This window comes from Labrus bergylta, chromosome 14, assembly GCF_963930695.1.
Source record: "Labrus bergylta chromosome 14, fLabBer1.1, whole genome shotgun sequence".
Classification (NCBI taxonomy): Eukaryota; Metazoa; Chordata; class Actinopteri; order Labriformes; family Labridae; genus Labrus; species Labrus bergylta.
The window spans coordinates 22,402,255-22,416,675 of NC_089208.1; the positions used below are offsets into that span (position 1 = coordinate 22,402,255).

Below are 14,421 nucleotides of genomic sequence, written 5' to 3' on the forward strand. Positions count from 1 at the left end.
GACTGGAAAGAAAGAGTGGCCCCTCCCCCTTCGGGCATCGCCTCTAATAGCGCTCTGCACTGATAATGCGGGGGGGGCAGTCAATGGGCTCCTGGTGCGCAGGAGCCAAAACACATTCACAGAGAAAAGTGGAGGAACCACAGGGGGGTTAATCATTCATGCGGGGGGCAGCTAGGTGCTCCACAGGTAACTAAAGGTGGCCCTCAAAGGGTTAACTGAAAATCAATGTGTGCACAATTATCATTACAAAACGATAAGTCGACAAAAGCAGCCCCTGATTGGATAGATTCAAGATAAAACACTGACAGTACAAATATGATATAATCACTTCTGGAAACAAAGACTCCATGTCTTCTTTCCCTTTTGATCAAATGGAGCTCTTTGTAAAAGCTTTATTATTGGGTCACATATATTATCAGTGGAGGAGGAAGTATTCAGATCACTAAATTAACCCATTCAGTGCCTTCAGTTCTGTCAGAGATGCTTTAAAAACATGAACACGTTTGTTTGGTTTAAAATGAAATAAAACTGTTCTCACTACATCGGCTCAGGCAGAGTGAAAATCTGCAGTTCTCCATTTCAGCGGACACCTCAGAGAAGCTTTAAGGAGGCCATTTATAAAGTTCAAACAGTCTCAGTGTTTAGTCTTAAGTCTTGGGTAAAAACCTTCAGAGTAGTGTTGTAGTCAAGACCGCACTAACCGAGACCAGAGTGCTCTTAGAGCGAGACAAGACCAAGAACTTTAGGGGTCCAGACTGAGTCAAGACCAAGACCAGGACCAAGGCAGGGTGAGACTGAGACAAGACCAAGACATTTAGGGGTCGAGACTGAGTCAAGACCAAGACCAGGACCAAGGCAGGACGAGACAGAGACAAAACCAGGACATTTAGGGATCCAGACCAAGTCAGGACCAAGACCATGCCAAGGTTGGCCTGGTTAGTACTTGGTTGGGAGACCGCCTGGGAATACCAGGTGCTGTAAGCTTTTTCATTTTTTTCACGTCACCTACAGGATATCCATGACTACATGTTTGACAAAATGAATAGGGTGATGAAGACAAATTACATTGTGTGAAACATCGGTTTTTTTTTTCACATGGTGATAGAGACATATTCATATGTCCAAAAATTCAGCCAGAATCCATGATGTGCTCCCCCACATTATGGCCGAGGGCACCAGATCTTTAAAAGGCCCGTTTCTGCACACAATAATGGCATGTATGAAGTCCTATTTTGAAACCTGAAGTTTTTATCTCATAAGATCAACCTTAGTCGAGGTTGTGGTGAAGATGCCCGCTCACAATGACTCATCATGTCTGCTGCATAAAACGTATATTCATGTACTTTGTTGAGTTCTTAGATTGTGGATCACTGGAGTCCTGAAACATGAACCTGATGTCTCATTCAAACACGTTTTATGAAATACAGCAGAACACAGTGAACGTATTTCAGATAAAAGTCCTCGTGATGAAGGTCGCCTCCTGTCAGCGATATATATCTTTTTGTTTATTGGATAATCATCATTTATGGTTTAATGTGTCATGGTGTGAATGAAGCTGGAGTTCTGTATTAGTGCATCAGGTTTTAAACAAAGAATCATCAATTTAGAGCAGGAAAGTTGCACACAATAGAAATACTGATGTAAAAAAAAGGACTTGTAAAGTTTTATTGAGGTGCAGATACTGGAGTGAAGATCTCAGTTAAGGGGCGCCAGAATCAGAGTGGTTAGTGCACGCGCTAAAGGAGGCTATGATCCTCCCATTGCACGGCCCGTGTTTAAATCTGACCTGTGGCTCCTTTCCTGCATGTCACTCCTCTCTCTCTCTCGCCCTTATAACACATCTGTTTTTTCACAATCAGTACTGAGATGTTTGTTTTTTCTCATAATGTTATCTGGGGCTCTCCACTAGATTTGATATGAAGTTCTGTGGTTTTAAACTACCTGACACAGAGTGACACAAAGAGAAGGGATAGATTCACACACACACACACACACACACACACACACACACACACACACACACACACACACACACACACACACACACACACACACACACACACACACACACACACACACACACACACACACACACACACACACTCTCAGACACGCGTGCAGCTTTACCTGCGAGCCTGAATCTTAAGAGGACACCTTAAAAACCTTCCAAAAGGTTTTTATTTTCCAGGCCACTTCACCCTCTCTTCAAAACTCGTCAAGTCAGTGCAAAGCTTTGCCTCTGACTTGACGAACATCTTCAAGTTTCTCCTCAGAAAAGTTTGAGCTGGACAGAAACCTGAACACACTCCTGCTGAATTATTGATCCTGCTGAGTGAGGACGGTGAGGGAGGATGGCACATCTTCATCCTAAAAACATGAATCAGCTGATGCTGCTCTTCAAATCTTCTGTCAGCAACGATAAAAGAGCATGAAGCTGCATGACGATGATGAAGTCTGAAAATCAATCAATCTTTATTTGTATAGCTCCAATTTCTAACAAATGTTATCTGCAGATTCTTTACAAAAGAGCAGCTCTAGATCTTACTCTTTGTTATGTTTTCTACAAAGACCAAACATTACTCCATCATGAGCAAGAAGCAGCATTGAGCAAAGTCACAGTGGAGAGGAAACACTTCCTTTGAGAGGCAGAAACCAGACTCATGATGAACAGCCATCTGCTGTGTCGAGCTTAGAAAGTGGGATAGAGTCACTTTAATATGTATATTAATGATTATAGATGTAAGGCTGATAATAGTTGTAGCGGGGTCAGCGGGTAAAAACACACCAACAATCCAGATGGACCTACGAGACCAGGGAGCTCAGGAGCTCTGGAGCAAGGTCCCCTGGCAGTCCAGTTCAATCTATAGCCGAATAACTGGGAGTTGGTCCAAGCCTGAGCCTAAGGTTTATCAAAAAGGAATGTTTTAAGTCTATTCTTAAAATACAGAGGGTGTCTGCCTCCCAGGCCTTGACTGGTAGATGATTCCAAAGGAGAGGGGCCTGATAGTGGAAGGCTCTACCTCCCATAGTATATTTAGAGACTGTAGGTACCACGAGCAGCCTGATAACTGAAGGCTCTACCTCCCATAGTACATTTAGAGACTGTAGACTTTTGCAAAAAAGGCAGTCTGAAAGGGGCGAGTTAAACAAAGTAAATAGATAAAATAATCTGATATCCGATCATTTACTAATAGAGATTTAGTTGCTGATGATGTAAAGTGCTCTAAAGGAGGTGCAGAGGAGCGTGTAATACTGCAGCACTGCCTCCTGGTCTGAACTCTGTGTTGTCAGAATTTAGGACGAATAAAAAAAAAAAGACAATGTTTCCAGATAAAGGAGCTGCACCATCCAAAGTGGGAGGAAAGCCGTCTCTGCTAGTCAGATGCAGGCTTTCATTAAAATGAGTTCAACTGCAGTGAAATGACATGCTGCTTAGGGAGAAGGGGTCAAGAGAACACTTCTATTTCAGTCCCTTTTATGTTCCTAATTCAACTTAAAGTTTCAACACTAACTTGCAGGAAGGAGATGACTGTTGATTCCTACTAAAGAGGAACTGTTCTCGTCCTTTACCAGGGAACATTGTGAAACAGAGACATCTCTTACTGTGAAATTATGCAAATGTCTCTTGATTTGATTTCCTGATAGAGCTGGTCTTGTTGCAGATACTACACTATGTGTCTCTCGAGGTGCAACAGCCCCACCTGGTGGACAAATGACGGGTAGATTTAGGCTTCAGTGCTGGAAGGAGTTTACAATATAAACTACTCAAAAAAAGTTTGCAAATGTTATTTTGGTCACTTATTTCGCCCATTTGATAATACTAATTGGTGTTGTATTATATATCGTTGGAAAGCCTGATTAGTCACCTTTACAACGAGGTATAACTTGTAAGGATCATGCATTTGTGTAATGAGCAACCCACTACTCATACGGGGGAGACTAGTGCTGAATTTACTCTTCAACGTAATGAAAAATTATCGGCTTTTCAATTTCAGCAAATGTAATATTCCAGGTTTAAAATCTTGTTTTGCAAACTTATGATCTGTACTCTAAGAACTTTGTCTCCCTCTGAATTAAGAGGAGGAAAGAACTAATCAGCATAGCACTTCAGGTTCTTCTAAACTCACCACTAGTCCATGCTGTGCGTCTGTGGTTTTCATTCAGCATCTTTGAGGACCTGGAAATGTGAGAAAAGTTACAACGCTGCAGACAGATAATTAGAAAGCAGCATTATGTTCTCTGGAGCCCATCAGAGGGTTAAAGGGCTGAACTCAATTTACATCAGACACACCTACATACTTAACAGAGGTGCGAATGTGTGGGTGGGTCGTTGTCTGTTTTGTGCAGATACAGATCCTGTATCTGAATACACTTCCTGCGTCCTCTTCTTTGTGATGTTCTGCAGGGCTGATCGTGTTGATGTTCTGATCATCAGCCTCTTGATTTGCTGCCGCAGACTCTTCTGTGTCATCATTAGGACACTTTTGATGCTTATGATTAAGACAAGGATCTAAATTCATCCCCTGGATATAGATAAGAATAAGTCATGCAACTCGACATGCAATTCTAGAATTCATTTATCAGACGCTTTTATCAAAAGTGACGAACAATCGGAGAGTAAGAAAAACAAAAGTAAGAAACTAGAGAGAGGAGGAAACAACATCAGAAGGTGCACACAAACAGCTTTAAGTCTGATCAGACACACAGGTGCTGACAGGAAGTGATGGGGGGATTAATAATGCTTAAGCACAGTACAGGACAACTTTGCCTAGTGTAAGAGCGGCCTTAGAGACTTAGGACCCTGTTGTGAAGGTTGGATCAGATGCCTTTCATTGGCAGAGCGTAGTGGGCAGGAGGGAGAGTAGACCTGGATGAGAGAGTTTAGGTAAGGAGGAGCAGAGTTTTAAATTTGATGTGAGCAGTGACTGGGAGTCAGAGGAGGGAGATGAACAGCAGAGTGATGTGCTGATTTGGGGAGGTTGAAGATGAGTCGTAGCTCAAGACTGGTTGAAGATAGTGCATGCAGCAGAAGACCTGCCATTAAGAGTCATAAATAAACCAGCTCAGAAACCGATCCATGATATAATCTTTTATTTTAACCCATGGGATTTAACTTTTACAGTGCATTTCTTTACAACAATTATTCATTAAGTGACAGGTTTTAGCCACCACTACGGATCAGATAACTATGTATGTTACATGTCTGACTTCCTTTGATACATTTTGACTTCATGAAGACCGTGTGGAAAAATCCCAAATATTAGACACACAGTTTGACTAATTTAGTGACGTTCCGATCATCCGTCTGAGCTTCCTGTTAAATCTTTTGTCATCTCAGTGTTATTAAGCAGCTAACTATCCGTACCATCCAAACACAAAGAGAAGTGGCCAATTAGAAACCTGCTGCCGTCTGTAAGAAAGAAAAAAGGCTTTAAAATAGACAGAACAGAATATGGCACTATTGTCTCAAAGAACAACCAGCTGACACCAACACAGATTTTTTTTTTTAAAGGGGGGGAGGGGGGACTGTGGCCAAACGCCCCCGAAACAGAACGAGAAACTCCGAGCACTTAGTTCAGTCTTCACACTCTGAGGAGGAGTCATCATCATTCAGGAGGACAACGAGCCGCTCATTCAGGAACAAAAAACCAACCACAGAACCTTCAATTCACATTTTCTCAGATCAGAAGGAGACTTAACAGAACGCCTCCCAGCATCCCCCGGCTTCTCTTCCTCTTGACACATCAAGCACACGTCCCACAAAACAAACAACACACTGCATCGCATCCATCTGTCCGCACACAGCCCCCCCAGAATGTAGCATCGTGGCTATACTGCAGGAAAGCATTGATAGAGACAGAACCACACTGACTGTGCATATATATAGAACTCTTTGAAAACACATTGCAGCAATGAACACACATATACGACCAATCAAATGCACAGGAACATAAAGTCGATCCAGTTAACCCCCGTTACATTTTTACATTCAGGCTCCAAGAAAAACGACGCGATGACAAAGTAAACAGCAGATTTCTCCCTTTTTGCTCAAGTTTGGTCTCAGATTCCCTCAAAACACACGACAACTAGTAGTGCACAAAATAAGAATACAAAATTAGACTTTTAAATACTGTAGCAGCAATTTTCTTTTCTTTTTAAAGTTGAAAGCCTCCAGTAGTACAGGGAAAGGCTTTGGAGTCCCCCGACACGCCGAAAGTGTGAGCGATTGTCCTCTGAGGTGCGAGACGGTGTCTGTGAGGAGGGTGCAGGTGTTTGGTGCTTAAAGTGGGTGACTCTGCAGGGGTGGACAGGTTGGAGGTGGTCTCGGGACAGGGCACCGATAGAGGACTGAGTCGCGTGGAGGCAGCCGGACGCTGCAGCGCTGCAGGCTGAAAATATCTCTGAAGGGATTCATCCCCCCTGACACTCCTATCTCAGACGCTCTCACAGTGCGTCTCCTTCTCCAAAGTCGAGCCACCAACAGAGTAAAAACTCCGCCTCCCATTCCCCCTCCACAGCCAAAACCACAGCAAGTTGAGGGTCACAACAGGGCGCTCAGCTTGTCAGTCCGTAGAGCAGGACAGAGCCGAGGCGGGCCAAGCTGCAGCACGCTCGTCTCAGCTGGAGGCAGTGGCGATCGCCTTCTTGAGCTGCTGGCTGCGGATCTCACGGGTGCGGGACTCGAGCAGCAGGTCGTGGCAGGTGTTGCAGACCAGCACGGCGTCGTACAGCTGCTGGTCCGGGATCGGCAGCTTCAGGTGACAACAGTCTTTACAGAAAACGTTGCCACAGTTTCTGCAGAGGGACAGCACATAGAGGACATCTTCATACATGATCACAGCTCTGTGCTCTAAAAATCATAAACAATCAAACATCAGAACAAAGCAGTGTGTGAAAAAGACAGCTTGTAGTTAAAATGTTTTGTTTTCAGTAATGTGCTACTTTACAGGACTGTAGAGGATGGAAATGTTTACTAAACTCATTTTGATTGTATAGAATCACTGATGGTTAAACCAGCCAAACACTTTATTTGTGATGATTCAAATTTGATTCTTAAAATGACGGATTTGCTGCATCTCAAGAAGTTCGGTGCTTGATGCATGAACATCATTTATTACGTCAAAAAAGTATATGCTCAAGAACTGCTGAAGAAGGCCTCTGAGATCAGCTGTCTCCGCCCTGCTCGCTGAACCTCAGTCAAGGTTGAGGTCAAAGGGGGGGTCGAGCTTTCTCTGTGATGTACTTGATGTACTCAAAATCAGACAACTCGTTGAAGGTCTCGGTCTCGTCTCAGACTAGGCGGTCAAGACCACCACTGATCGGCTATTTTCCCACGTCATTACTTTCATTAGAAGGAAAACTCCTCTTTCTAAAAGAACAGATAACTTCAATTCATTCGTAGTTTGATTTTCATCCCCCAGCTACGGACACAACCTTCCTGGTGTTACGGTCTAAGTGGGTGACATGCCCCCTAAACACAAGATGATGATTTTTCAGAGTTATTTATGGTCATGATGTTCCGATATGTTTTTATCTTCTACCTTTGTCATCTTTGCTCTTGTGCGGTTTCTGCAGATCTTGTGCAATACATGTTGTGTTGTCTTGCATTGGTATGTGAAGTTCTGTTTACATGTTGATGTGTTTGTCTATTGTTCTTTATTTATTGATTCTAGTGGAAGCAGCTGAATGTTTGCAGCACTTCGAGTCCCAGACACATTTCCCAAAGAGGACAATAACGTGTAACCTATCGCATACTTAGAGTGTAAAAAACTCCCTGCTAAATTCTTGATTTTCTCAAGAGGGTAATGTTGATTTAGTACCAAACATAACAACCGATATCATCATGTGTCCAAGGCTGTGTGAGGAAGAGAAGTAATGTGATGCATCTGCTCAGTTGTTTGCAGTTATGTGGAAGTTGTTACCTTCTAACATTTGTGAGTGAATGTGTTGTTGTGTTTGTGGATGTAAGAAAACAGTAGTGAAGCCCGAACCTGCAGTGGTGACGTCTCTTGGCTATCCAGAACTCACAGTCACAGTTGAAACAATGGGAGGCCATGTGGTCGGGCACCCACCTCGTGACCTACACACACGCACACACACACACACACACACACACACACACACACACACGTTATCAGAGCTGAGTGCAGTAATCAAAGGAGCTCCTAGCCATACAGGTGAGGGGGGGGAAGCGAAGACAGAAGCTAAATTAGATGAAGTACTGATGGACACTGACCTCTGTGTCTTTGGGCTCCACTCTGTCCCAGCTGCCCTCAGACAGACGGTCCTCACTGTGGGTGGACAAAGAGTCCTCCTCGTTACTGTTGTCTGACTCACGCAGACACGTCTGAAAGCAGAGACACAATGACGAGGTCAGGAGACAGACAGGTTAAAGGACTAGACTGGCCAGAATAACCGTCATCATCTAAAAACTACTCACAATGTCGTCCTCGTAGTCAATGTCTGGCTCTGATGGAGGAGTGCTGAACTGTTTACTCTCCAGCCTCATCTGCAGCTGTCGTACCTGCTGCCTCAGCACCTCCACTTCCTGCTTGTAGCCCGCCTCGATCTGCCGCAGTCTCTGCTGCACGGCGTCCATGGGCACCGGCAGCCCGTCGTCGTCCAGGTAAGACGGGGCTTGGGGAGGGGGAGGGGAGCTGGACGATGAGGGGGAAGAAAATGAAGCAGGAAGGAGCTGATGGCCTGCCAGGGAGTAGCCGCTAAGGGCGGCGGCGGCGGCAGCAGCGGGGCCGCACAGGCCGGAGTAGCCTGTGGTTCTGGCAGCAGACAGCCATGCAGGCTGCAGGGGGCTGCTGGGACAACACAGAGCCTCTCTGCGGCAGCATTGGGACCCGTTGGCGAGTGAGAAGCCCTGTGAGCGGAGCAGCTTACTTGCAAGACGCCGGCTCTGGTAACTGTTGTTTTGCAAGGCTCGGCCAACGACTGAGTGACTGTTGCAGGCGGACTGGACCAAACCCTGGACACTCTCCCAGTGGGAGCCGAGCAGGGACAGGTCTGACAGCTGGCTCTGCGTGATCAGATGGCGAGCTGCAACCTGGGTGCAATCTACAGGGGTGACAGTTAGCATGCGCTCTCGTCCTTTCACTACATCTGCCCTCATGTCCTCTTTCTCCTTCTCCGTCTTAAGCTCAACCGGTGGCTGTGGCTCAGGCAGCTCCTCCTCCTCCTCCGTATGATTCTGGGTCAGATCCTGGCTCACTGTGGGAGGCAGGACAGGAGGAAGCTCTCCCTCTCCTGTGAGAGTCTCGGTGGAGTCCTCCATGGGAAGGAGTGGTGTGAGCTGCTTCAAAGCCAGCAGGTCTGCAGACTCTGAGAGGCTGTCAGTGTGGCCGTTGAGCAGCGAGCTGGGTGCAAGGACTGCAGGTTGTGTGCCGTTGCAGGGAAGAGGTAAGCACGGCTCTGATTTATGAGAGGGTGATGTGGGGCTTTCTGCAGTCCTACAGGGGCTCTCAGCCTCAGGTGGAGGTGGAGGTGGTGGTAGTGGAGGATTAGTTATCTGAAGCACAGCCTGCTGGAGTACAGGAGCTGGGAAAGGAGTGTGAGCGAGTGTTATGTCTGTACTGAGAGGAACAGGCGGAAGGGGCAGAGAGGGCAGTGGCTGTGTAGTGAGACAGGTCTCTTCTGGTTCCTCTTCACAGGTCTCAGTACCAGGACCATCCTCTGGGGTCTTAGCCGGGCTCTGATGTGGAGGTTCCACCTCACAGGTGTATAGCCCCTCCTGAGGTTCGGCCTCTTCAGAGACGTCTGCAGAGGTTTCTTCTGCAGCTGGTGAGGGATTGGGGGCGGAGCGACCCTCCTGGCAGTGCTTGTTGAGATTGGGGTCACTGGATGTGCGTGTCAGGGGGACCCCGTTCTCTAAAGCTGACAGCAGGTTGTCCATGGAGCGCGTCTTGGGAAGTCTAGAAAAAAAAGAATTTATCTCCCACATATGTAGAAATGATGATAATACAATTCACTGTTTTGGACACAAGAGGGCAGTCTAACTCCCTGCAATACAATTCTTGTGAATGAATGTAAATCACTGCTCAGGGATTGACAGGAACACAAAGTACTGGTGCTGAATAACAGACCAGATTTGCATCTTACAAACACACCTGTCCAGGGAGCGGTAGTTGAGTTCGTCTCCTGTGACATTTGGGGGGAGGTAGAGCTCCATGGAGTCGTCCACAGCGGTGCAGGGGGAGGAGGTGGGCAGGTAGACTGATGTCCACAGCTGTAATGCTCGAGTGTGGCAGACTGGCTGAAGCACCTAGCAGACAAACAAGGGACTAAGTTAATCTCAGAAGGTCAAAATACAATAATAAAGGTTCCTATGCCTCTATGAGTGCAGCTTTAGAAAAAAACTGGAGAAAGTAAAAGTGCAACAATGCTCTAAATGAAGTATTGTCCAGTTGTTGATATTGTAAGTTGTCCAGCCTCGCTTTGTTCAATCTTAGAGAAATAACAACAGACTTAAGCCCGGCGTACACTGTACGAATTCAGGCTGAGAACCGATTTTTGATTAATTTTTTTAAGATGTATTTTTTTTTACCTTTTGTGTCTTTAATGGAGAGATAGGACAGTGAATAGAGTTGGAAATCAGAGAGAGAGAGAGAGAGAGAGAGAGATGCAGACAAGGAGCCACAGGCTGGATTTGAACCTGGGCGGCCAGCTTGGAGGACTATATCATCGATAGATGGGGCGCACACACTAACCACAGCGCCACCAGCGCCCTTCAATTTTTGATTTCTGAAGAATGTCAGCCCGATCATCCGAGGTCAGTAGTGCAATGTACACTGAGACACGACGGCTGATCACCGTTCAAACAGCTGCTCCCGATAAGTCGGATGAATTTCTGACATGTTTGATGTTTTGGTCGTACAACTACACACAATCGAACAGTGAGCCGATTCCCAGAATCCTGGACTTTTCGCCTCTGATTTTACCAGCACAAACTGACGGACAGCGTCTGAAATCACCATGGCAACAGCAGGCATTCCCTTTATTTCTGTCTCCCCACTCATATCATGAAAGAAACTATAGCAGACATATCTGCAGACCTCCAGCTGACAGGGAATATATGATTTAGCTGCTAGTTAGCTTGTGTTTATTAGTGTGTGTGTGAGAGAGAGAGGGCGAGAGAGGGCAAGAGACAGAGAGCCTTTTTGCCTGCGTATTTAACCCAGTTAAGCCCTGCTTATGAGGAGTTTTCTTATGATAATTGTGAATGCTCAGTCCTGATTTCACTCGTACAGTTAGAGCTCTCAGGTCGTGTCTGACAATCAAATCGTACAAATAAATCGAGAGCTCTGGTCAGCTGACGTTCCACCACGACTTCTATAGAATGTGCAAGTCATCTCCTCCTCAATAAAAAGCTTAAAAACATGATTCAGGTGGCAGCTCACTGTAAGATTTTTGTTACGTACCATATCATGAGTGGGGATGTAGAGGAAGTTCTGAAAGTTCTTGTTTCCGCTCCGGAGCAGCGACCACACCGAGCATGTGCGTTTGTAGATGTTCCTGGCCTCCCTCTCTCGAGCGTTGTTACACAGGAAGGTGCCGTAGAGACACGAGTACGTGTGCTGCACCAACTTGACCTGAAAACACATCAAAGGGAGGAGAAGGCCGATGATTACATCCTTTACGGTTTGATAAGTGATGCCAACTGAGGAGGCAGAAACATGAATAACTGTGGTTCTTTGTTTGTATTTATTGATTTTACCACAAGGCTTTAACAGGAATCTTTTGTATCAAACTCTTCAAGCCAAATGTAGCATCATTAGCAAGCTAGCTCAGATGAGAGGTAATAAACTCTGCCAACGACAGCTGTAATCCCTAATGGCAAAATTCACTTCTTTAGTTGTTGTACCTCGCTGACCTCCTCCATCAACACCTCAGCCATAGTAAAATAGACTCAACATCAGCTCCACCACCTCTGGATACTAAAGAGGGCATGTCTTCCCATCCCAGCTCTTAACCCTCATCCGCTGTTTTTCACAAATTTACTCCTGAAAGTTTCTAGAAAATTTAAGACAGCCTCGCCCCCTTAAATATTTAAAAGTTGTAGTCCCTGTCAGAGGATTGAAGCCGGTCTCAGGAGGCAGATCATGACACTAAAAGGAATTGTTGTCTGAGTCTGTCCTGTCTTCTGATTTTTACCTGCTTTGTTCACACATCAGCTCACCCGGACTTCACTCAAATTCAACTCAGAGTTTTTTCCATGTGTGGGAACATCAATAGTAATCTACATTATTTGCCACAAGGACAAAAGGCTTGACCGATGTAGCAGCAATATCCAAGAGGAGCAAGAACTAGTGAAGAATCATTATCATTATTTACAACAAACAAAGGTGATGCCTTAAGGATTATAAAGGTTAACAAGAGAATCATAATAAAGAAGTTCTTCTTTTTGTGTTTTGTCTTCTAAGTTGTTTATGATGCAGCTGAATGTAGATTGACAGAGGAAGGGAGACGTTGCAGGATGACCACCCACCAAGAAGGCCTCGTTGAACTCGAACAGGCAGGGGAACTGTTTGAGCAGCTGGTGAACGCAGTCCAGCCACTGCAGGAAGACGGGACACTGCTCGCTCACGTCGTCCGCGTTCTCCTGGTGACCACAGCGGTCCCCAAACTTATGACCGTAGTCCAGCCACTCGGTCTCTACGAGCACCTGGAAACCCTGTGGACAACACGGCAGTCAGAACTGAGCGGGATCGCTGTACAGTGCAACTTAAATGATTAACTTAAGCGTTGCACTCATGCATTACTCAACATCACTCAACATTGACTTTTTTTATTCCACACATACTTCACATGCTGGCACAATACCCAAAATGCATCTCAACTGCTGGCATTTAGATCTGAAGCTTCTTCTGCAGCAAGTTTGTGCCTCTATTCAGACTGGCTGTTATTATGTAGGATGAAGGTAAACAGAAGGGGATGTTGTTTTGCCTTTAAGGCTGCACTCAGTTCAGATTTTTTTGCTCAGATCTGACTTTTTTGTTCTCCGTTTTCAGGTTGATTTTTAAATGTGGGGTGTATCAGACTCCTGTGGGAATCCACACATAAATAGTGTCCAAAATCTAATTTGAAAAGATCAGATTCCACGTGTCCTCAGGTCATTTTAGCGACAGTGTGAACACACCTCCGGACAATTTAGATTTGTGGATTTAAATACTTAGCCTTTCTTTATCTTTGGTTTGTGGGAGAAAGGCAGAAAACTGGAGGGAACCCATGCATGAACATGCAAACTCTACACAGAGAGGCCAAGTCCAACGAGGGACTCAAACCGCTAACAACTGCACCAACGTTAAGCCCACAATCATAACATGAGCATGTAAAATCCAACTTTATGGACGACTACCTGGGCAATCTTTGTGACATCTCACCTCTAGTGTCCTGTAGTAAGGGTCCAGCAGGATCTTGGCAAGGGCTACGATCTGTGGAGTACGGTCCCACCCGTCTGAACAGTGCACCAGGACAGGACGCCCCTCCCTTTCCACTGCCGAACACACCAGAGTGGCTGCTTTGAGCATGACGGACAGGTGCTGCAGCCAACGGGTGCTCTCGAGTGCTGACAGCCAGCTTGGAACAGAGAGAGGATGCTGATAAGAGGCAAATCTAGATAGAACCAGTTTTTGTGATGGGAGTGATCTAGAGCCATGATATCTTAACAATGCATCTGTACACTTGACTGGGTTATTAGGCTGCGGGCGTGAGCAGGAGAAAGCGTATGACCTGTGACATCAGAGCAGCTGAGCTAACCTATGTACTGTACTTGTCATGTATACCATGTCACATATGTAATCACACAACTAAAACACACACAGCTGGTCAAAGCACACAGATGTAGACTTGTAAACAAATGGAAACGCACGATGGATGAGTCCGCTGTCGGTGTTTACAGACTGACAGCTGGCCAGCCCAGCAGGATCGGGTCTGGACTGAGTGGCAGCCTTCCCATCTCTGCGTGGTGTCGCCTTACTGAGAGGTGGGAGGAAGGGAGGGGGAGGCACGACTGAAGTGGCTCGGCTCGGAGAGGAGAGGAAAGGTCAAACAGATCAACTTACTTTCCTGGATCGGGGATCTGGCTGCAGACCGTCCTCAGAGCCTGGAAGCTGTTTCGGATGGCATGGATGTTGGCCATTCCCATGAACATGACCTCGCAGTTTGGGTAGTACTCTGAATAAAAATAAACGTAAACAACTCTGGTGAAGACCACAAGACATAAACAACACTTAACTTGTTAAACACAGAGGTGTCATCTCCTCAGATCCGAGTATTTATTTTTTAAATGATCTCAGTCTAATGAACAGTCTTTATCATCGTCATCATCAATTGGCGGCAGCAACCTTTGCTTTCTTCGTTTCATATTTCAAGTTGGACATTCACAACAGCAAGGCACGATGCCGAGTGGAGCCT

At 45.7% G+C, this 14,421-nt stretch overlaps 1 protein-coding gene across 2 annotated transcripts in view; it reads right to left on the reverse strand.

Moving 5' to 3' along the window:
* Nucleotides 1-5,076: 5,076 nt before the first annotated feature.
* The window catches only part of mtmr4 (myotubularin related protein 4), a 52,428-nt gene continuing 43,083 nt past the window's right edge, over nucleotides 5,077-14,421 (reverse strand). For both annotated transcript variants that reach the window (XM_065962700.1, XM_065962699.1), the window contains 9 exons: nucleotides 14,070-14,181; nucleotides 13,389-13,584; nucleotides 12,494-12,679; nucleotides 11,427-11,597; nucleotides 10,116-10,270; nucleotides 8,441-9,920; nucleotides 8,237-8,347; nucleotides 7,992-8,080; nucleotides 5,077-6,795 (listed from right to left, as the gene is read on the reverse strand). In XM_065962700.1, the coding sequence (XP_065818772.1) occupies nucleotides 6,618-6,795; nucleotides 7,992-8,080; nucleotides 8,237-8,347; nucleotides 8,441-9,920; nucleotides 10,116-10,270; nucleotides 11,427-11,597; nucleotides 12,494-12,679; nucleotides 13,389-13,584; nucleotides 14,070-14,181 (2,678 nt within the window). In that variant the 3' untranslated portion in view covers nucleotides 5,077-6,617. The remainder of the gene's footprint in view (nucleotides 6,796-7,991; nucleotides 8,081-8,236; nucleotides 8,348-8,440; nucleotides 9,921-10,115; nucleotides 10,271-11,426; nucleotides 11,598-12,493; nucleotides 12,680-13,388; nucleotides 13,585-14,069; nucleotides 14,182-14,421) is intronic.